General features: G+C 40.8%; 1 protein-coding gene across 1 annotated transcript in view; it reads left to right on the top strand.

The window, feature by feature from the left end:
- Window positions 1-23,667, top strand: part of ASTN2 (astrotactin 2) — a 982,181-nt gene that overhangs the window by 600,604 nt on the left and 357,910 nt on the right. The window contains exon 13 of the mRNA XM_011950063.1: window positions 13,096-13,284. Coding sequence (XP_011805453.1) covers window positions 13,096-13,284 — 189 coding nt within the window. The remainder of the gene's footprint in view (window positions 1-13,095; window positions 13,285-23,667) is intronic.

The following is a 23,667-nucleotide window of genomic DNA, read 5'->3' on the forward strand; positions in this document are numbered from 1 at the left end:
TAATAAACAGGACAAAAGAAACAAAACCCAGGCATCCTAAAACCAACTGCAGTTTCAGAAGGATTTGGAAACTGTCTATTAGGAATGCAAATGCGAAGTTACCACACTTGTTAGAAGCACTGTAAACAATGAAAGCTATTAGCAGGTACTTGTGAGAGAGATGGTCCAGAGAGAAGTGGGATGCCATTGAATTAAGGCAGGAAAACAAAATAAACTCATTATCAAGAGGACTTTCCCAACTTGCTCAAAGCTCTATGACCTTCCTAAGAGTGTTCATGGTAGGAGAAGGTTTAATAAATCTGTTTGCAACCAGGTTAATAATAGCAGCTAACATTTACTAAGGACTTTCTAGGTACCATGACTGTTCTAAGTGCTTTGGGTACATTAGCTCATTCAGTTCTCCTAACAACTCTACAAGGGATGTACTATTATGATTCCCATTCTATGGTTTTTTGTTTTGTTTAAAAAAAAAAAAAAAACGCAGAGTAGCTCAGTAACTGTCCAAGGTCACATATCTGGTAAGTGAGGTTGTGGAGATTGAAACTTAGGTATTGTGGTTCCAGGCTCAGTCAAGACAGATATGATGTCATTGCTGGCCTCTGGCCACATCTAGTCATTTGGTCTTTGGCAAATCACTCAATTTCTCTGAGCCTCTGCTCTTTAATGTAGAATTAGAAGTGATTGTAGCGCCATTGTGAAGATTAAATGAAAGTATACATGCACAGGAGCTGTCATAGTTAAGCATTCGGTAAACCATAGTTATAATTAGTCTAATAAGTATAAAACCATATCATTTAATTATGTAATTACTGGATTTGATGTCTTGTTTACTACTTTGTCTCCAGTACCTAAAGCAGTGCCTGGCACATAGTAGGTTTTAAATTAATAATTGTTAAGTGAAGTTCCTCCATTAACATGACTAAAGAAGTTTCCAGTGTGACTTTTCCAGTTGCATTTCCAGCTAGGTTTCTCTTCCTAGGTTAAGCCTACTAGTTTCAGTTTCTGGAGTTTTGACAATACTGTTCTCTCTGTCTCCTGTCTCCTTCTCCTTTGCACCTCCACTGACTCCCATTTGTCCCTGGCCCTTTAGCTTTCACCTAGAAGTTTCAATTCAGGCATCACTTTCTCAGCAAGCCTTCTTTGAGCCCTAAGAGGCATCAGGTATGAGATATGCAGTTACCTTGGAAGAGGATAATAATAGTACCCATCCTTTCTTTCTTTTCTTTTCTTTTTTTTTTTTTTTGAGGCGGAGTCTCGCTCTGTCACCTAGGCTGGAGTGTAGTGATGCAATCTCAGCTCACTGCAACCTCTGCCTCCTAGGTTCAAGTGATTTTCCTGCCTCAGCCTCCCTAGTAGTTGGGACTACGTGTGCATGCCACCATGCCCAGCTAATTCTTTGTATTTTTAGTAGATATGGGGTTTCACCGTGTTAGCTAGAATGGTCTTGATCTCCTGACCTCATGATCTGCCCACCTAAGCCTCCCAAAGTGAGTGCTGGGATTACAGGCGTGAGCTACCGTGCCTGGGCAATATTCGTACTTTCAAATGGATAATATTTAAATATTGACTGAATGTTGCACGGGGTTAGGGCCTATATAGAAAGGACATTTTTCCTTGTCTTTTTATTTATTTATTTGCATTTCTACTTACAAGGGAGAGGATTATTTACATTTTGTCTCAAAATCTAATTTATCCCAGTAAAATCTTGACATCTCTTGCAGACTGGGCCTCTGGCTGGCTGCCCTGATTGTCAGCCTCTCATCAGTTTAAGTTCTCCAAAACGGAGTAAAACATCCTTTCTTTGGGGTCCCGCAGCCCCCATGGCTCTCCCTGTGATCGCCCCATAGCTTGGTTGATTTACCTGCGTTCCTGTCTGTTCCTGTCATACTGTGAACTCCTCATGAGCAGGGTCTAGGTCCTAGGCACCTGCATGTCTGCATTGCCATTCCCACTGCTTGGCCCAAAGACTTACTTAGAACCATAATGATTGAATTAAATAATTCATCCACCAAAGATTTATTGTGTCCTACTCTGTGCCTGGTCTTTTATTAGATGCAAATAATCATTGAGTACGAGTTCTTCTCCAGCAGGGGCAAAGAGGTGCCTAAGCCTCACTGAGTCCTGACTGATATTGACAGAGCACAAGTACCAAAATGGTAGACAGAAGCAGGTGAATTCAAGATAGGTTGAGAAGGTCATTGGATACTAAGCTAAAGCCTGTAGAATAAATCCTTAGAACCAGTTTTATAGGTGAGAGGGCATCACCTCCTGTGAAGACCTTGGGAAGTTACCTAGCAACAAAGTTTGTCTGTTGTGTGTGTGTGTGTTTACAGGGTCTACCACACACACTTCCAAGAGAACTTATTTTACTCACATAAAGCCAATGTATTTTTAAAAAGCTATTCATATAAAGATAGGAATGATGAGAGTCGTTTTAAGGAGGGAAGAGAAAATGGTTTCAGAAGCTCAAAATGAAAGAGTCACTCAACGTGAGATAAATTTAACTGTGTGCTTCTTGGCAACCAAAGTAAACACAGAGGGAGAAAAAATACGCATAGTGGATTGTACAGTTGTCCTTGTATGAGAAAAGGAAAGTTGTAGTTTTTTTTGTTTTGTTTTGTTTTCAGGAGTTATACACCTTTTTCTGACATTATTTGCTAAGAGAGTTATTTCTCATATATTCCTATGTAAGAGATAGTGAGTCATTTCTTCAGCATTTTTGAAGTTTCAGCATTTTTCAGATCATTTAGCAGAGGAAACTGAGGTCCTCAAGGTGGGGGCACTCACAGCCAGTTAGGAGGTAAAATTGGGATAGGAGCTTGAGATATCCCAACCTTCTTGCTTCCAATTTAAATGAAAGTGCCCTAAAAACACATTAGCTCAAATAACACATCCAGCCTCAAATAGTCCTTAGTAGCCTCTCTGTCTAATATTCTTTTTATGTAATTTTAAGAGGGAAAGGAGATAAACGTGTTTAATATCCATAGTAACTGGACGCCACTTATTTTCACTGTCAAAGCTGAAGTCTAGTCTAACAGTAGAAAACACTGAATGACAGAACAGAGACAATGGCCTTCATTTTGATTATCAGTAACAAGTGGAAGAGTTGGTGGGGGGATTCATTCAGGCACTTGTTTTATTGTGGTTTCCACCTTTTAGGTTAAAGCCTGAGCCCTCACCCCTTTCACTTCTGGTTGGAGAACATGAATTTTACTTCTAATCATTAACATAGAATACTTGCATGCCAGGTTCTTGTCAAACATTAAAACCTTGTTTTCTCGTCTTTTTAAACATTTGTAAAAGCTCAGGTGTAAAAAATATTCACCGACAATTGATGGAAACATGTAATATCCATCCATTTGTCTGGATATTTATTTTCCAGTGTGGATTGTATGGGACATTAGTTCCCTGAGACATTCAAATATTCAACAACAACAAAAACAAACTAAATGTTCAGAGTTTCCCATGTGGAAAAATCTGCACTCCTTAAGTGCCTCTTACAGATTCCCAGTGTACCTGGGGATAGTCAAGGCTCTCCCAAATCATGCAGTGGAGAAACATATTTCATTGATTCTAGAGTGCCCATATTTTCCACATTTTAACATTTCTGAAGTGGGAAGGTATCTTAGTTTTAATGGTTTGACAGAGTTTATTTGGCAGTCTTTTTTCCCCTTGTTTCTTTCTTAGTGTTATGCAAACTGGTAGTGTTTCTTACCATTGTTAGGGGTCTTGGACTATATAAAATCTGCTATATAATCAATCCAGAATTTTCCATGGAATTCTATTTTCTATTTACTTCCTTCTTTTCTTTTTCGAGAAACTGTAGATTTTCCCTTGAATAAAACCTGTAACCAAAGACCACTCAGAGAACACGTCCTCTGATCTTCATTTTGGTTAATGCTGGGACAATCCTGAGGGTGTTGGTGAAAAAGATTCCCATGATATCAGTTGGAAGGGCTAATGCAGTTGAGTTCCTTAAGTGCTGGTTCTAGCCCTGATGATCCTAGGATGAAGTTTTCACAGGTTTCTGCATTAGGAAAACTTGGAAGGAACCTGTTTCTTTCTTGCCTTAGTAATAGGATACTTAGATTTATTCCTAACATTGGTCCAAGTCTACCTGTTGTGCAGTTCCTTGAGCTATTCTTACCCTTAACTACTTTTCTCTCTCTCTCTTTTTTTTTTTTTTTTCTTGAGACAGAGTCTCGCTCTGTCACCCAGGCTGGAGGGCAATAGCGCAGTCTCAGTTCACAGCAACCTCCTCCTCCCAGGTACAAACAATTCTCCTGCCTCAGCCTTGCAGGCAGCTGGGATTACCACATCCAGCTAATTTATTCTATTTTTAGTAGAGATGGGGTTTCGCCATGTTGACCAGGCTGGTCTCAAACTCCTGACCTCAGGTGATCCGCCAGTCTTGGCCTCCCAAAGTGCTGGTATTATAAGCATGAGACATTGTGCTTGGCCTATTCTTATTTTTTTTCCTTTTTCTTTTCTTTTCTTTTTTTTTTTTTTTTGAGACAGAGTCTCGCTCTGTTGCCCAGGTTGGAGTGCAGTGGCAAAATGTCCGCCTCACTGCAAGCTCTGCCTCCCAGGTTCACATCACTCTCCTGCCTCAGCCTCCCAAGTAGCTGGGACTATAAGCGCCCACCACCACGCCTGGCTAATTTTTTGTATTTTTAGTAGAGATGGGGTTTCACTGTGTTAGCCAGGATGGTCTCGATCTCCTGACCTCGTGATCTGCCCGCCTCCACCTCCCAAAGTGCTGGGATTACAGGCGTGAGCCACCATGCCCGGCAGTCTATTCTTAATATTTTTAAGGATTTGATTCCCTTTCTTATTTTAAAAAAGTTTCTAGGATATGCATTTTGGTAATTCTGTTGATTCCATAAACCATTGAAGAATAAATTAATAAATAAAGGATAAAATACATAAGAAAAAGAAATACTTTGCTTTGAGAGCTTGTATACAATACCATTTGCCTGTCAGTCTCAATTTTCTCCTTGGAACAACAAACAGATAGGAGGAGGTCATTTGTAATGAACTGGAAGGAGCACAGGATTTGGAGTAAGATCCAAGTCAAGGTTCTGGCTTTTCCAAAATGCTCATGTGACCTTGATTAGTGCACTTAGATGTCCCAGGCCTCAGGATTCTCTGCGGCAATGTTAGAATGAAAGTACCCATCTCACAATGTTGCTATGAGGATTAAATAAAACATGCTCTGAGCTAAGCACATAGAAGGTTTTATGGTGCACTCTCTAAAATCCCATCTAGGTTTGCTATTCTCTATAATGTGATGGGTGTGTTAAGGGTAACACATCCATTGCCTTCAGCTAAAATGCCCAGTTTGTATCTCTGCACTCATTTTATATTTTTCATTTTGGCACATGTATAAATAGAGTTTCATGTAGATCTTGGCTGGTTTCCTGTGAGCCTACACTCTTTAGAATTTCTGTAGGAAAATCTCCCAGATGACAGAATGTTCTAAAGAAGCTATATAATTATGTGTCATAGTACAAAAATAAAATTAAAAAAAGAAACCAACAACTAAATAGACCTTAGCATAAACCTTCCTATGCCCTTAGGTGGCTCAGGGGGGAGCGGGGAGAACTGCTCCTGTTTCAAAACTCAGGGGATCATTTGCCTTTACAAGGATGGGATTTTTTTTTTCCCCCTGAATCTCTCCTGCAAGCCACAATCTTTTCCCACCCACAGGGAAAAGAAAAATCACTGTAAATCCACAGTTATGATATGCTTGAAGTTGTACACACACACTCACATTCACACACACGTCTTGAGCTCCTAGGTTTGATTCCCAGCACCGCTATTGACTAGACATACCTCCATAAACAAGTCACTCAACTTCTCGAAACCTCAATTTTCCCATCTGAAAGTGGAAACAATACCTTCCTGTGAGTGTCGTGCATTTCCTATTGCTTCTGTAATGAATCACTACAAACTTAGTGTCCTAAAATATCACACTTTATTTTACAGTTCTCAAGGTCAATATTCCTAAAATCGAGACAGTGACAGGGCTGCATTCCTTCTGGAGGCTTTAAGGGAAGGTCTGTTTCCTTGCCTTTTCCAACTGCTAGGGAGTATCTGCATTCATTGACTCATGGTCCCTTACTCTGCTCCCCTCTTGTTCTCCTTTGCTTCTAAGTTGCATCTCCTCTTTTGACTAACACACTTATCTCCCTCTTATGAGGAACCGTGTGATGACATTGAGACCACCCAGGTAACCCAGGATAATCTTCCCAACTCAAAACCTTTACTTAATCCCATCTTCGAAGTCTCTTTTGCCATGTCAGATAACCTCGGGTGTTCGGGATTAGGATGTGGGCATTTTGAGGAGGCCATTATTCAACCTATTACAGGTTATAAGGAGCAAACCTTTATAATTTGGAGTCCTCTAATTCAGAAACATAGTTTGTATCTCTATCCACTGTTCTTTTAAAACATTCAGTGAAGTTTTTGACTTTTTGCCTAAAGGTTTTGCACGTGTCTTTTGGAGATGTACACACACACAGTCAGACACACATACACACGCAAATAATGCATATATTTGACTTCTATATAATTCCATAGGCATAAATATATACAAATTATATATATACCTTATTTCCAATGAATGCCGTATAAGAAGTTATCAATTATGTGCTGTGAAGCAGAAAAACAAAAAAGGAATCAAAGAATAGCAACTATGTCAACTTTAAGAAACCTGGATCTAGAGAGAGGCCAGCAACTAGGATATGTGTACCAATGGAAATAAATTTATACTTCCTAGGATATGGAAATGAGTTAATAGACTGAATAACAACGACAGTAACAATAATAAGCATAATAGCTGATGCATTACTTGAATACTATATGAGAGATACAGTTTCATCCTTTGTATAAGTTATCTCTAATTTTTACATCCCCATGATAAGGATTGTCATTTTCCTTAATAGATTATGACACCAAAGCCTAGGGAAATTAGCAGACTGGATCAAGGTCACATAACTGGTAGATGGCACAACCTGTATTTGAACTCAAGTTTAATTAGCTCTAAAATCTCAACTTGTGACTCCCTTAGAATCTCAATAAATTCACCAACATAGAAATTATACAAACTACATTGTCAGTCTAAAAATGCAGTAATATTAGAAAAAGAGGAACAAACAAATTATCTATTTTGGAATTATATTTTTAAATATCTTCTAAGTGGCACTTGGATATGGAAAAAAAATCAAACTCAAATTTTCACCTCGTTAGAAATGAGCAGGAGCATGAGGGCTGCATGTCAAACTTATGGGGTGTGGGCAAAGCCGCAGTCAGAAGCGTCAAGGCATTTATTAAGAAGCAAGAAAGATTGAAACTAAACAAATGAGGCATTTAACTCAAGCAGCCGTAAAAAGAAGTGTAAAACAAAGTCAGAGAAAACAGCAGGAAGGAATTAATACAAATAAAAGCTGAAATAAATTAAATAGAAAAGAAAAAAGGAAGCTCACCAATAAAATACAAAATACAAAAAGCCTATTCAAAGGAGAGAGCAAAGAAAACACAAACACATTACAAATGAGCTAGTGCTTTAACTATAGAAACATAAAAGACAAAAGAAATTTAATGAGAACACTGCATAGAACTTTACACCAATACATATGAAAGTCTTGATAAAATGCATTATAATGTTAGAAAATACAAATTACCAAGTTTGAGTCACGAGGATATAGGAAATCTAAATAGGCAGATAATAAGGAAATAAATGATAAAGAACTAAATATCTACAACTGAAAAGAAGTCATCAAGCCCAGGGGATTTTATAGGCAAGACTTATCTAATTATCAAGTAATGGATAACATCTTTTCTATATAAACTGATCCAGAGAAAGAAACAAAAAAGGATAGTTTTTTAACTTATTCCATAATCCTAATACCCAAACTGAGCAAATATATGCTTATCCATTTAGAAAAATTTAGTAGACATGTTAGAATGTTTAAGTTCTTTATGTTCGTAGGATACAACATCAACTTAGGAAAATCAGTAACAGCTTTTCTCAAATCAGTAATAACTACGTAGAAAACATAAAAGAAAGCATAAATGAAAAACTGATCCTATTCCTGAAGTTTAAAAGCAGCAACAATATAATTTTTCATTCTAAAAGGCACATATGATCTTCTTTACACATAAGCAAAGGAAGTACAGAGAGGTTAAGTAGTTTGTCTGAAGTCACACAACTGGTAAGTGGCAGAAGCAGGATTTGGACTCTGTTAGTCTGGATCCAAAACATACTTGGATAAACCTCTACAGCATAGTGCCTTTCATAAATGCCCATGAATAATCTCCAAAAGACACGTGCAAAACCTTTATGCAAATAGTCAAAAACTTCACTGAATGTTTTAAAAGAACAGTTGATAGAGATACGAACTATGTTTCTGAATTAGAGGACTCCAAATTATAAAGATGCTGTATTAGTCAGGATAAGATAAGCTTTCTTCCTGTAGCCAATGAGCCTCCTCCCCCAACCAGAAGTTTGTGCACAAAAGTTAATTTCTTATTTGTGCAAAGTCTATTGTGTTTGTGGCAGTCTTCCTCCATCCTGTAGAATGTATCAGGAACACATGGTCTCCAAGCTTGCCATAACAAGGGAAGAGGCAGCTTGAAAATCACAGGATGTTTTGAAAAGGCTGAGTCTGGTAGTGACTTGTATGGTGTCAGCACAGATTCCATTGTTCAGAATTCAGTGACATGGCCCCTTCAGCTCAACTGCAAGACAGGCTTAGATATGTAAGTCCAGGAAGAGGACATGGTGTTGTTAATGCAACATGTCTTTGTCACAGTTATCAGAAGTGCCCAGCACAGAGTTAACTTGCAAAACGTATTTATTAAATAAAAGTAAATAAAATTAGTATTGAAATCTTCCCCCAATTTAGTTTACAAATTCAAAGCATTGCCACCCAAAATTCCACTAGGGATTTGCATATAATATGACAAGCCCATTCTGAAATTCATTTGAAAGGAAAAACATGGAAGAGCAGTCAGGACTTTGGAAATAGAAAACTAGTGTTGGCCGGGCGCGGTGGCTCAAGCCTGTAATCCCAGCACTTTGGGAGGCCGAGACGGGTGGATCACGAGGTCAGGAGATCGAGACCATCCTGGCTAACACGGTGAAACCCCGTCTCTACTAAAAATACAAAAACTAGCCGGGCGAGGTGGCGGGCGCCTGTGGTCCCAGCTACTTGGGAGGCTGAGGCAGGAGAATGGCGTGAACCCAGGAGACGGAGCTTGCAGTGAGCTGAGATCCGGCCACTGCACTCCAGTCCGGGCGACAGAGCGAGACACCGCCTCAAAAAAAAAAAAAAAGAAAAAAAAGAAAACTAGTGTTGATGAAGGGGAGGAGTATTACTTTATTACTATATCCAAAACGAGCAATAAAGCTATAGTAATTAAAATAGCTTGGAATTACTGCAGGAATATACAGATAATTAAACAGGAAAAACACCAACCATGTATACATGGTATATGCAGGGATTACACGTGTAAAAAAAATAACATTTCAAGTTTGTTGTTGAAAGGTCACACATTTCAGACAATTGCCAGCCATTTTAAAAAACAGTTAAGTTAAAATAACCACTCACACTACGTTCAAAAATAAATGCTATACATATTAAATAACCAAAGACTTTTTAAACCTATACAATACTACAATAATATACAGAAATGTATTTATCATCTTGTGGATTTCTAAAGATTGCACAAATTTCAGACACAAAGACCAAGAGAGAGAGGTAATAAGATATCAAAAGCAAGATTAAAATACAAGCACAGACTGGAAAGAAATGTTAATATATATGGAAGGTGAAGGATAACTACCCAGAAAATATTTAGAGCATATATAAACCAATACAAAGAAAAGGGCAAATATCACAATAGAAAAATAGTCAATGCACATTAATGGATAATCTATAGAAGGAGAAATGCAAGTGACCATAATGTGAAAAGGTGCTGAACTTAATCAGTAACAAGGTAAATGCAAATCCAAACAAAAATGAGTATTTTTCCTATCCTAGATTGGCAGTAATGAACATGAAAGATGTAGAAAAATGGGATCTCCCATTCATCAATTATAGGATTGTAAATGGTAGAGACTCTACTGGTGACTATTTAGTAGATCTATCAAAATTTTAAAATTCATAAAACATTAACCAAGCAATTTCTTTTCTGAGTATCTCTTTTATAGAAACACATAGTTGGGCACAATGATATATGTGCAAAGGTCTTCATTATGGCACTGTTTGTAATAACAAACAGGTATAAACAGCCAAAGTGCCCATCAATAAAAATTAGTTAAAAGCATTATGGTACATTTATACTGTGCAATGCCAAATAACCATTAAAAAAGATAGATCTGTATGTATAGTGTTTTGAAAAGATCTCCAAGAAATAGCATCAGGTGCAAATGCATGTCTCACAACAATATATAGTGTAATTCTGTTTATGAGTTTATTATGAAATGTGTTTGTGCATATGTGTGTGTATATAAATCCCCCCAATTTAGTCTACAAATTCAAAGAAATGTGTATGTATACACACACAGATACACACACATACACACACAAACATACACACACAATATGTATTTAAATGATCGAAAAACTCCTGGAAGAGCACATAACAATTAACAATGGTGACTTCTGGGACAGGAAGTGAGGAGTGGGAAATGAAGAAGTTCCATATTTTACTCTATAGACTTTGATAATGGTTTGTTTTGTTTTGTTTTGTTTTGTTTTTGAGATGGAGTCTCACACTGTTGCCTGGGCTGGAGTGCAGTGGCATGATCCCGGTTCACTACAACCTCCACTTCCCAGGTTCAAGTGATTCTCCTGCCTCTGCCTCCTGAGTAGCTGGGATTACAAGCGCCTGCCACCACACCTGGCTAATTTTTATTATTTTTTATTTTTAGTAGAGACAGGGTTTCACTCTGTTGGCCAGGCTAGTCTCGAATGCCTGACCTCATGATCCACCCGCCTCACCCTCCTAAAGTGTTGGGATTACAGGTGTGAGCCACTGTGCCCAGCCAGACTTAGATAATGTTTACTCAACTTCAACAATAATATATTTATTCACAGTCACACAGGCATGTGGGTGTGTGTGGATGGGGAGAGAAAGAGAGAGAGAGAGAGAGAGAGAGAGAGAGAGAGAGAGAGACAGAACTCTGGCCAGTGTACCCAGTAAACCATTTCTCCATATTTTCTGAATAAATGGATGGAACTAGACTTTATCAAGTACTCATCATGTACGATTCACTTCCGTATACACTCATTTCATCTGCACTGCAACTGTATTAAAAGGGACTTAGTAATATTTAGCAGATGCAAAAAGAAGGAGATATACTTTACCAAGGCTCTGAGACAGGGCCCTTTTCCAAGAGGTTTCCCCACTGCACTATGGAAAGGAACATGTGAACGTTAGAAAGAAAATCAGTGCATCAGTGCAGTACACCAGGGATTGGGGAAAGCAGAGAAACAGTGACGGTTTGCTTCATGCATGAGACTTCCTGGCTTTTCACTAGAGTAATCTTGGGTCAAGTTTTCAGCTATGCTTGTCTTCTTTCTGCCTCCAGTTCGGCTTTATATCTGTAGCATCAGCTACTGCTTCCCACAACCTGTGTACATTTTCCTTCCAAACCACCATACAGAGCCTCTTCCTTCTCCTATCTGAGTTCCTGAGTCCCTTTGCAGTTAAAGTCAATGAATCTTTGCTACACCCTTTGAAAGAAAGGCAAATAAGCGATTGCCTGCTGTATACTTTCTCAAACTGGTATAACCCAACCAGGGTCATTTTGTGCACATAGAAGGCACTAGATCTGGAGACAAAATAGACAACTGTCCCTTTTTCTAACAGAACTGAATTTGAATATCAACTTTGCTACTTATAGTATGACATGCTTTATTTCTTGGCTCCTTATTTTGCTTATGTGTAAAGCAGAAATGATGATATTACTCTTTCTTCATGGTTATATAATAAATACAGAAAGTGTTCAGTGAATAGTGCATGCTCAACAAATAGAAATACCACCATTACTACCACTATTATGATTATTGTGTTAAGTACATTGCAATTCCTGGGTTTTTTTTGTGGCCTGGGTATCATGTGACCTTATAGCATCCTACTGAATTAAGGAAGGTAGGAGTGTCTACTGTACTTTACACATGAGGAAACTGGAGATCATAGACATTAAATGGCTCACTCATATTCACATAGGTCACAAGGAGAAAAATGGAATTTGTACAGGTCTGTCCAATCTCACAGACCATTTTCTTGTCTCTCTTTACTTATTTATGTGCACCATACCCCTAGTGTGTAGCACTGAACTTTGAAAAGGTAGACACTCATAGAATTCCAGTTTCTGGAATGATTTTTTAGGAGCTGAGATCTCTGATTTCTTGCCCCAACCACCCCCATCCCCTCCAGCCCACACCTCTCTGAGATTTCTTTGTCACTGCAAATCTTTTCAAATTGCAAATATTCAGATGCCTGTTTTGCCCATAGATGAGACCATCACTGTCTCAAAGGCTGGTCAAGGACTTTTCTGGCTGTCAGAAATGGGTGGTTAGACCAACGGAGGCTGCTAAAATCCCTGAGTGAACAGAAGCCTTGTGCTGTCCATGGTCCTGGAAAGTTTCACCTCTGAGCTACCAGGATGATAAAAACCTTGGATTTGCTACAGTCTTCTACCTTGGTTGACAGATGCACTGGGAATAGATTCTGGTTTGAGACACTGGTTGATAATTCCCTGTGAATTGGTCTGTCATGCTTTTTAAAGTCTGTGTGTTCATGGGAAACAGTTTTTAAATTTGCTTTGTGTGTGGATGTGCATGCTGGTGTCCCCTTGATTCCTCTAAAATGTCACAAATGACTTTCCTTGAATTTACCAATTTGCAGTATTAATGTGCTTCTCTCTAGACATCTGTGCCCTAGATAGATTCCAGGCAGAATAGCTGTCTCCTTCCTAAACTCTGACCTGTTTTGCAGGGAAAGGAGGCCTCGGTTTTAGGTCACCCCCAATGGGGGCATTCAGGGTATGAAGCTAATTCTCAGCTCTGTTTTATCATACAGTTGCGTGGAGGAGTACAAACTGGCTCCTGATGGAAAATCCTGCTTAATGCTCTCAGATGTCTGCGAGGGCCCCAAGTGCCTCAAACCTGACTCCAAATTCAATGATACCCTCTTTGGAGAGATGCTACATGGTTACAACAACCGGACCCAGCATGTGAACCAAGGCCAAGTCTTCCAGATGACCTTTAGGTATGCAGTAGATACTTGCACATTGCTGGTCTGAGTCGCTGACAAACAACCTGGGCATAGGGAGGAAGGAATGGGCACAACGGGGTAGAGACCTGTTATTCAGGCCAACATCACTTTAAGCTCACAGGTACCCTCTTAAGGAGTGTTGAAAGTCAGCAAAATTTATTCCACAAGGTTTCTTTTTCGTGGTCCTAGCATATATTTGTCCCACCTTGCCATTTTCCTAGCTCTATCCACATATTTTAAATTCGATCTTTAATTATCCTATAAGTACAGTTAATGGCATTTTGAAAAACATTAATTAATCTTTCAGTCTACTGAAAAATAAGTATTTTATGTATGCTGTTCAGGTAGTTCAAAAATAAGGACATTTAATGAAGTAGGAAATAAAAATCCCATCACCCAGATATACCTAGAATTAGCATTTTCCTGAATGCTCTTAAAATTTCTACTTCTCTCTTTCTTGCTCTGTTTTTTCCTATCTGCCTACACACACACACACACACACACACAAACACACACACACACATACATCCCAAATCCCACTAAAGCTGTTTAGAAATTGCTTTTTTCACTCAATAAGTGAGTGATGGCTAGGTTGGCCAGATTATGTGCAGATTAAACATGCAAGATATTGGTAAAGGGTTTCCTTAGACAGTTGAAGAAACTGGAACTGTTCTGCCTAAAGAAGATAAACCTAAAGTGGTGACTTATTCATGCCTCAAACCTTGAAGAACCATAAGGTAGTAGAGTGAGATTTGTTGCATGTATAGAAAAGGATTATCTAAATGCGCACACACACACACACACACACACACATACTTTTAGTCATGTTTGCATAAAAAAAGGAATAAGATCTTTCACAAAGCAAGGTTCTCCTAATCATTTGAGGTCATATCAATAAAAGTCAGAACTAGTAATAAGTCACCATGATAGTCATCATTGTTTCCATTCCATCATCTTACTAATAGTAGTGACAATTGTATTATGAGTGGTAATAATGGTTACCATTTATTAATAATTATTCTGTGTTAAGCTCTTTACTACTAACTACTACTGCTAACAATAATAATGTCCACTAACATTGATTCAGCATACGGAAAAGGGTTTTCTAAGTACTTTTTAACTATTAAGTTATGTGATCCTCACAATGATCCTGTGAGGCAGGGGTTATTATCATCCTTTTTATACAGAAGAGAAACAGAAATCTAAAGTAGCTTTCCAAAGACTCCCTTCTAGGAAGGAGGAGAGCCAAGATAATTTCATTTTAGCTTCATTATTAGAATCACTGGCGGCACTGTGACCTCCATTTTACAATTGAGAAATTAATCCAGAGAAGTTGAGTGACTTTCTCAAGTTCATCATCTAGTAAGAGGTAGAGTCAGGAATCAGATGTAACTCCAGCTGACTCTAAAACCTTGCTCTTGTATTTCAATTCAGCATACCCTCTTACTCCCATTTTAGAGAATGAGAATGGAGATGTGAATTCACTAAAAGTGTTCATCCTTGTAATCATCATAAACTCTTTGAGAACCTCCTCTTTCCCATGTACCATGCTGGTTATTGAGCATAAGATGGAAAATGAGATAGAAATAGCCCCTCTGACACTTTAGGTGTCGTTGGCAGGTGGACCCATGACTCAGATACTCAAGCAGAGGCTGAATGCTACTTTACTGGAAAAGCTCTGAGCCAGGCATGGTGGCTCACATCTGTAATTCCAACACTGTGGGAGGCCTAGGTGGGAGGATCACTTGAGCCTAGGAGTTTGCGACCAGCCTGGGTAACTTTGCAAGACTCCATCTCTGCTAAAAAAAAAAAAAAAAAAAAAAAATTAAAACTGGGCCTGGCGTGGTGGCTCACGCCTGTAATCCCAGCACTTTGGAAGGCTGAGGCGGGCAGATCACAAGGTCAGGAGATTGAGACCATCCTGGCTAACACGGTGAAACCCCATCTCTACTAAAAATACAAAAAAATTAGCCAGGCGTGGTAGCAGGCACCTGTAGTCCCAGCTACTCGGGAGGCTGAGGCAGGAAAATAGCATAAACCTGGGAAGCAGAGTTTGCAGTGAGCCGAGATCGCGCCACTGCACTCCAGCCTGGGCGACAGAGCGAGACTCCATCTCAAAATAAAATAAAATAAAATACAGTTATTTGAACATGGTGGTACATGCCTATAGTCCCAGCTACTCAGGAGGCTGAGGCAGGACCATCACTTGAGCCTGGCCACTCAAGGTTACAGTGAGCTATGATTATGCCACTGAAATCCAGTCTGGGCAACTGAGTGAACACTTGTCTCTATTGAAAAAAAAAAAAAGAAGAACAAAAATCAGAAAAAGCTCTGAGGGAAATTTAAGGATAGTCTGGATGAACTGTGGTTCAATGCTGAGATTCTATGATACTAGTTTTCTATAATTTTAATGGTCTGTGAAAGTGTGTCTTGAGCAACATCATGGATAGAATAATGCTGCTTGGAATACAAAAGAAAAAAATAAAGGAATTATTCCTTCTCTTTGAGGAAGAAATTTAAAAGCTTGCGAGATGACACGCACAAGTTTTTAAAAAATAGAAAAATTTAATTTGCAAAGCAGTGTTCCAAGGAAAGACAGTGGTTTCCAAAGAGTTCCCATGGGAAGCCTGTTGAAAGGAATTAGAAGGAAAGATAAAGGGCTTCTCAAAGGACAAGGCTTGTGAACTGAGGTTTGAAGTGATAGCAAAGAATAGTGCCTCTTGGGAGAGATAAGAGTTAAAGGGCATTTTCCTGTCCAGGAAGGAGCCTGCAAAGGCCCAGACATACGGAAAAGCAATAGTGGGAGTCAAGAAAACAGACTTGCAAATGAACCTGCCTTCAAATCCCAGCCCCATCCACGACAAGGATAATTCTACTGCTTCATCTTTAAAATGGGGTGCTTTTAACAGAAGCCAGCCATTTCCATAGGTACATAGCATGTTTTATGGAGTTTCATTTCTCACGGCAGCTCTCAGAGTAGCTGGCATTTGATAATTGAGCCAATGCACCATTCTCTTGTGTGAAGAATAGCTTGATCCAAAAGAAGGATCCACATGTATAGTAAGAGGCTAGATCCTGAACAAACTTCACTAAATCCTGGGATTTCATTTCACATGCAGGGAAAGGACTTGGTCACAAAGCAAGTCATTGTGGGACCATGTTCTCAGATCTCCTGACTGCCTGGGGTGTTTATCTTCCCACCGCCAACAGACTCGTCAGTAAGAAAGAGCATGGCACTGCTGGGGGTGGTGGCTCATGCCTGTAATCCCAGCACTTTGGGAGGCTGAGGCGGGCGGATCACGAGGTTAGGACTTCAAGACTATCCTGGCTTACACAGTGAAACCCCGTCTCTACTAAAAATACAAAAAATTAGCCGGGCGTGGTGGTAGGCGCCTGTAGTCCCAGCTACTCTGGAAGCTGAGGGAGGGGAATGTCCTGAACCTGGGAGGCGGAACTTGCAGTGAGCCAAGATAGCGCCACTGCACTCCAGCCTGGATGACAGAGCGAGACTCTGTCTCAAAAAAAAAGAAAAGAAAAGAAAAGAGCATAGCATCTTAAAGGCTGGCCTAGGGGTGTCCAGTCCCAATCCCAGACACAACTTTAGGCCCGTTAGAAGTCGTTGTTCTGCCTCAAACACTCTGCTTATTGTTTCCAACTTCTCAACCCTGGATTGCCTCTGAACAGCCAGAGCCTAAGTGCCCTGATTTGCCCATGGAGGGGAGTAGAGTGAACAGACCAGGATTTTCTCTTTTGATGACAGCCTCAAGATTTAGAAAACTCCCAAGACTACCACCATTATATTAGAGCAATCCATTCCATTTAAGCTCTGTCATCCTTGGCTTCAGCTAAACTTTCTTTGCAATTATTTCCATCTTCCAACCATGTAACCTCTTGGAACCATGCTAAGTCAGTTGCTTCCCCACTGTGGAAAGGCAAGCCACTTCTGATGAGTCTAAATTTATCTTTTCCTTTTCTTTCCTTTTGAAACGGAGCCTCACACTGTTGCCTGGGCTGGAGTGCAGTGGCGTGATCTCGGCTCACTGCAACCTCCGCCTCCCAGGTTCACACGATTCTCCTGCCTCAGCCTCCCAAGTAGCTGGGATTACAGGCACACACCACACCTGGCTAATTTTTTTGTATTTTTAATAGAGAAAGGGTTTCACTGTGTTGGTCAGATGGGTCTAGAACTCCTGACCTCGTGATCCGCCCACCTTGGCCTCCCCAAGTGCTGGGATTACAGGCGTGAGCCACTGCGCTCAGCCCTAAATTTATCTTTTTCAAGTCTCCCTTCCTGAGCTCCAGGCAGTGGGGAGAATGGAGCTCCTTTGTCCTTCATGTTCCTGAAAACCTGCAAGTATTTCAGCATCAAATGCAGTTGTCATTTCTCTCCTCCTACTACTTCCTTTCCTCCCCCCTCTAAGTAATCTCTGGTCCAGCCCTAGAGAGTAGCCAGCAAGTACTGCCACCAGCCATCTCACCATATGCCTCATTTCCTGACAATTGGCTGGCCTAGGATATCAAACTCTCTACCAGCTAGTGTCTCCTGTGTGACAGCTACAGTTCTGCTTTGTTCTCCTCCCTGCCCCTGCCTAGATCACCCCACCTAGCAACTGCTGATATAAGAGAGCTCTGTGTTTTCATTTCCTCTCTTGAATCTCTGAAAGAGCAACCCGGATTTCTGCTTTACAAAGCCCTTAAAAATGTAATGTCTCTGACCTAGACAAGAACTTAAAGATTAACTATTTCAGACCTTACTTGTACAGATGGAGAAATGGAAGCTCAGGAAAGGATATAACTGGCTCAGTATTCACAGTGATTGGAACTCCTCTCACCCTGAAAGTTAGTTTCTGACTCCCAAACCAGTGCTCCCTGGTTTCTTGTTCTGCGATAAAGGATGTATGCAACTACTTTATATCCCATATCAGCATGTGGTGAGGAGAGCGATGTGTTCTATCCCTGTTCTCAGTGTAGAGTGAGGACCCAGGTGTCACAGGGGGTGACCAAATTGATAATTAAACAGGGATCTTAGGCAAAGACCACTCCATGGGGAGCTACCTCTTCAGGTCACTGCATGTAGGCTACAGCCTGTTCCTGAGGGTGTGAGCATGTGGTGATATTTCCTGACCAGTCCGAGGATTCGCACTGTGTGCAAAGATTAAGCATGGTGCACATTAAGGGACTCACATGAAAAGCTTAAGACAGGGCAAGAGTGACAAGGAGACTCAGAGCAGAGGCAGGGAGAGAGAGGCAAAAACAGAGGAGACACTAAAGAACAGTCTGTGTCACAGCAGGAGAGAACAGCAAGCAAAGAAAGAATTAAGAAGAGATGTAGAGCAGTGAACAGAGTTAAAGAGGTACAGAGACAGATAGCAGAAGGTGGGGAAGTGGGAAATGTGTGCAAGATGGAAGGACTGAAGGAGACATGAAAAGATCAAGAAAGAAGTACACGGAGTTCATACAAAAGTCAAAATACAGTTTATTCCTAGGAAGGGAATGGGGCTTGTTTTGAGAGACTGAATGGAGATGAGAGAGACCACTGGATTAGGAATTAGGTTGAAATTGACATGAATGAAGCCTTTGGTAAAATGTCAAGTTCTGTGGAAATGGGAAGAGCCAATGATTTTGCTTCCAAATTGCTCCTAAGTCCAGTAAGTGATGTCAAGCTTTGTTGTTTCTTATCCCTTCCAGTGCACAGTGTTGGTCTTAGTGATCCATATAGGGTCACTGTCAGAATCCCCTTTCCTTTGTTCTTGATCAGTGTGGGAATTGACAGACTGTTCAAGTAAGATAAACTCACCAAAGGTTGGTGGTATTTGATGCTTATTTGTTTGTTTTTTACTCTCGCCCCGCCCCCTTACCCTCATTCATTCTACTTCATTCCTATAAGGAAGAAAGGTCAACTTTGGTTGTAGATTGCAGAGATTTAGATAAACATCAGTCAAGAGCTATTATTGAACCTGGTGTCTCAGAAATGGCAGGAAGGAGAAGTTGCTTGGAAATGGGGACTGAGCAAATTGCAGTGGTAGATCTTGCAAAAGCCTCATCATAAATAAGATAGGTCTGCTGGCCACAGGCATTTGCCCATAGGCCCTCAAGAATGACCTGCAAAGAGCTGGAGGAGCTCATGAAAGATTTATTAGAAAGGGACTTTTCAATCTTGTCTGCTTATCAGATGTGCATATTGTATAGCATAAGAGGACAGTTTGGGGTAAGATATGGGATTTGGGGATTCAGCACCGACAACCCACGCCTGGCAAGACAGAAGGGCTTTCTATAAGGATTCAAGGAAAGCTGGTCTTTGTTAGTAGCACTCACTCTTTCCCCCACTGAGGATACTGAGTCAGTTCTTATTAAGTGGTCTCCAAAGCTGTTCTGGCCTATGATTTTTCTAGTGCCTTCTTAAGAGATGATTAATTAAACATACTGCTTCTGAAACCTTCTCTCCCCTCCCTTCCACCTCTTTCCCTCCTCCCGCCTTTTAATGGTGTGCACATTTTTTGTGTGTCTGGTCCTCTACTGAATACTTTATGTGTTTTTCCATTTGATCTTTTCACACTTATTGCAAAGGAGCCATTAACAACTTGGCTTTATGAATAAAAGGAAATGAATATATCAGTCAGAATGCATTAGTTTGTGTCTTGGGAACAAACAATTTCAAACTTCAGTGGCTTGAATGTGAAAGTTTTTATGTGTTGGTCATACCACATGCCTCTCCCTGGATGGCAGGGGCTCTAGCCGTTCTGGTGTTTGGAAATCTAGACTGACAGAAGAATCACCTTTCTGTGCTTCCATTAATGCTCTCGTAGTGAGAAACAAACTTGGCTATCATAACTTTCTCCTAGCAGTGAAATTCTGCTTCTATTTCTAGTCAAATTAAGTCCCATTGCTATCTCAAAGGACTGGACAGAGACATGCTATCTTATGATGCGTCTTACGACAAGACATGCTATCTTATCTCAACACATTGTAAGACTCTGAGAAGCAAAGGCACAGAAATATTTGTGGGACACTGAAGCACAGAGAGATTAGGCTAACTAGCCTAGCAGTCAAACAGCTAAAGAAGTGGTAGCATCTGGGTTTAACACCAAAGTTCACTTAGCAGTCATGCCTTCCAGGCTCCTAGCACTCTCCTGTTTCATATTGCAGCCTCTGAGAACTATAATACATCCTTCTATTCTCTTGTCAATTTCTTTCATTCAGTTACTGAAGAACCACAAACTTTATAGCTGGAAAAACCTTGGAGAACAATTTGTACAAACTCTCCTCTTGTTTGTTTGTTTGTTTGTTTGTATGGGACAGAGTCTTTTTTTTTTTTTTTTTTTGAGACTGAGTCTCGCTCTGTCGCCCGGGCTGGAGTGCAGTGGCCGGATCTCAGCTCACTGCAAGCTCTGCCTCCCGGGTTTACGCCATTCTCCTGCCTCAGCCTCTGGAGTAGCTGGGACCACAGGCGCCCACCACCTCGCCCGGCTAGTTTTTTTTAGTATTTTTTAGTAGAGACGGGGTTTCACCGTGTTAGCCAGGATGGTCTCGATCTCCTGACCTCGTGATCCACCCGTCTCGGCCTCCCAAAGTGCTGGGATTACAGGCTTGAGCCACCGCACCCGGCCAGGACAGAGTCTTGCTCTGTCGCCCAGGCTGGAGTACAGTGGCACGATCTTGGCTCACTGCAACCTGTGCCTCCTGGGCTGAACTGATTCTCCTGCCTCAGCCTCCAGAATAGCTGGGATTACAGACGTGTGCCACCATGCCCAGCTAATTTATGTATCTTTAGTAGAGACAAGGTTTCACCATGTTGGCCAGGCTGGTCTTGAACTCCTGGCCTCAAGTGATCCTCCCACCTCAGCCTCCCAAAGTGCTGTAATTATAGGTGTGAGCTACCGCACCTGGCCAGATTCTCCCCTTTTGTAGATGAGATACCTGAGGCTCACAGTGGTTAAGTAAAGTGCCTAAAGTTGTATCACTAATACATGAATAAGCCAGTCCTTCAACCCTCAGCCTGTTTGTCTGCACTATATTCTGTCTGAAGGCTTGGAGACATGGCATCCAACCCTGTACAGGAGCACCAATGCCAAGGTCCCGTAGAGAATTAGTGGCAGAACCAGGCCTGGAAGTTGTGTTTGTGCACTCTCAGGTCTGTGTGCTTTATAATAGATGATGATCTCATTGAAATAAGAAAAAGCAAAAGAAGCTGTTAGTGGAGACAGTATTAATTAAAAGGAGGCATTAGCTTCTGATTTTTCAAGGCTATTCCCAAACCTCTCTATGAAGCAATATTCTGCAATACTCAAGCTCTTAGCAAAATCCTCAATTTGTCACTTGGAAACATAGCAGTTTGCTGCCTTCTTTGCGGGACCATTGGCAAGATCTTGGAAGTGCACTGAGGACAGCAGTTGGAACTGGATTAGAGGAGTCAAGGGGTGAATTTTCCTGGCATTCTAACACATGAACTGGTTGCAGAAAAAAATCTCTTTTCTTTTGTGTGACTCCATGTTTCCAAGGTTTTCTGATATCTTTGGCAGGAATCAAGACCAATGTTGGGCGTACTATAGGAGCTGGAATCAGAAAGCTAAATTTCTTTTTTCAAACCACTTTATTAAAGTATAATTGAGGTAAAAAAAGCTGTCCATATTTAATGTACACAACTCGATTAGTTTGGAGATAAGTATATATGAGTGAAACCATCACCACCATCAAGGCCATAGATAGATCCATTACCTTCCATAGCTTTCTCCTACCCTCTTTGTTTTTTGGGTTTTTTTTTGTTTTTTTTTTGTTGTTTTTTTTTTGAGACGGAGTCTTGCTCTGTCGCCCAGGCTGGAGTGCAGTGGCCAGATCTCAGCTCACTGCAAGCTCCGCCTCCCGGGTTTACACCATTCTCCTGCCTCAGCCTCCAGAGTAGCTGGGACTACAGGCGCCCGCCACCTCGCCCAGCTAGTTTTTTGTATTTTTAGTAGAGACGGGGTTTTACCGTGTTAGCCAGGATGGTCTCAATCTCCTGACCTCGTGATCCACCCGTCTCGGCCTCCCAAAGTGCTGGGATTACAGGCTTGAGCCACCGCGCCCGGCCCTACCCTCTTTGTTTATTTAGTTTTTTTGTGCTGAGAACATTTAACACCCAGCATTTTGGTATGCCAAGATGGGAGGATCTCTTGAGGCCAGGAGTTCAAGACCAGTCTGAGGATTACAGTGATATCACATCTCTACAAAAACAAAAAAGTTAGCTGAACATGGTGTTGTGCAGCAGTAGTCACAGCTACTTGAGAGGCTCACTAGAGCCCAGGAGTTTAAGGCTGCAGTGAGCTATGATGGCACCACTGCATTCCAGCCTGGGTGACACTGTGAGATCCTGTCTCAAAAAACAAAATGAAACACTTAACGTATCTTAGTGAAATTTGAGTCTACAATACAGTATTGTTAGCTATGGAGACTATACTGTATAATAGATCTCCAGAACTTATTTATCTTGCATAATAAAACTTTGTTCCCAACACCTTGTACCCTTTAGTCCTTGCCTCCCCATTTTTCCGTTCACCTAGTTTCTGACAACTGCAATTATACTTTCTGCTCCTATGAGTTTCTGATACTGTTCTGCCATTTCCTGCTGTATCACCCTTGATCATTCTTCTACCTGGTTTCTGTGGCGTCTTCTGTAAATTAAGGCTGGTGCAAATATCAGACAGAGGCTGAGAGCATCTAATACAAAGCATAGCATTTTTGCTACTCAACTCTTGTGGCCAGGAGCTTAATGAAGCCTTTCCTATTTACCTGATCATAAGAATCACATGGGACTGCACCAAACCCACCATTTTTCCCAGAGAAGGGGGTCGGGAAAGTGCATTTTTATCAGTATTTCCAGGTGGTTCATATGATCCAACAATTTTGGGATACAATGACTTGGTGTTTAAGAGGCTGTCTCTGGACTCAGAGACCCAGCTTGCCTTTGGTCAACTGTGTGACTAGAGGCACATTATTTCATTAAGCCTCAATTTCCCCCATCCCTAAATTAAGAATAACAGTAACAATGCCCACTTCCTGGTGTTGAGATAATTAAATGGAATTGGAACATGTTTCATATCTGTCCTTGGCAGACAGAAGACCCACGTGCCATAGAGGGCTACCAGGCTCATCACTAAAGGGGCGCTGTAAGCAAAGCTCACCTGCATATGCAGGATTATGCAGGGACTAGATCCTCTTCCTGACTGGTGTGCTGCTGTTAAAAGCTAAGAGGGTCCAAATCCCATGTCTGCCCTTTCCAAGCTGTGTGGCTTTGGATAAATTGCTTAACTTCAATAATCTCAAGATCTTCAACTATAAAGTGGTATTTTACCTTAAAATATCCTCCAAGAGCTTTGGCAAGGATTTAACAGGCAAATAAGC

Source organism: Colobus angolensis, unplaced genomic scaffold (assembly GCF_000951035.1).
Source record: "Colobus angolensis palliatus isolate OR3802 unplaced genomic scaffold, Cang.pa_1.0 Scaffold301, whole genome shotgun sequence".
In the NCBI taxonomy this organism is placed as follows: Eukaryota; Metazoa; Chordata; class Mammalia; order Primates; family Cercopithecidae; genus Colobus; species Colobus angolensis.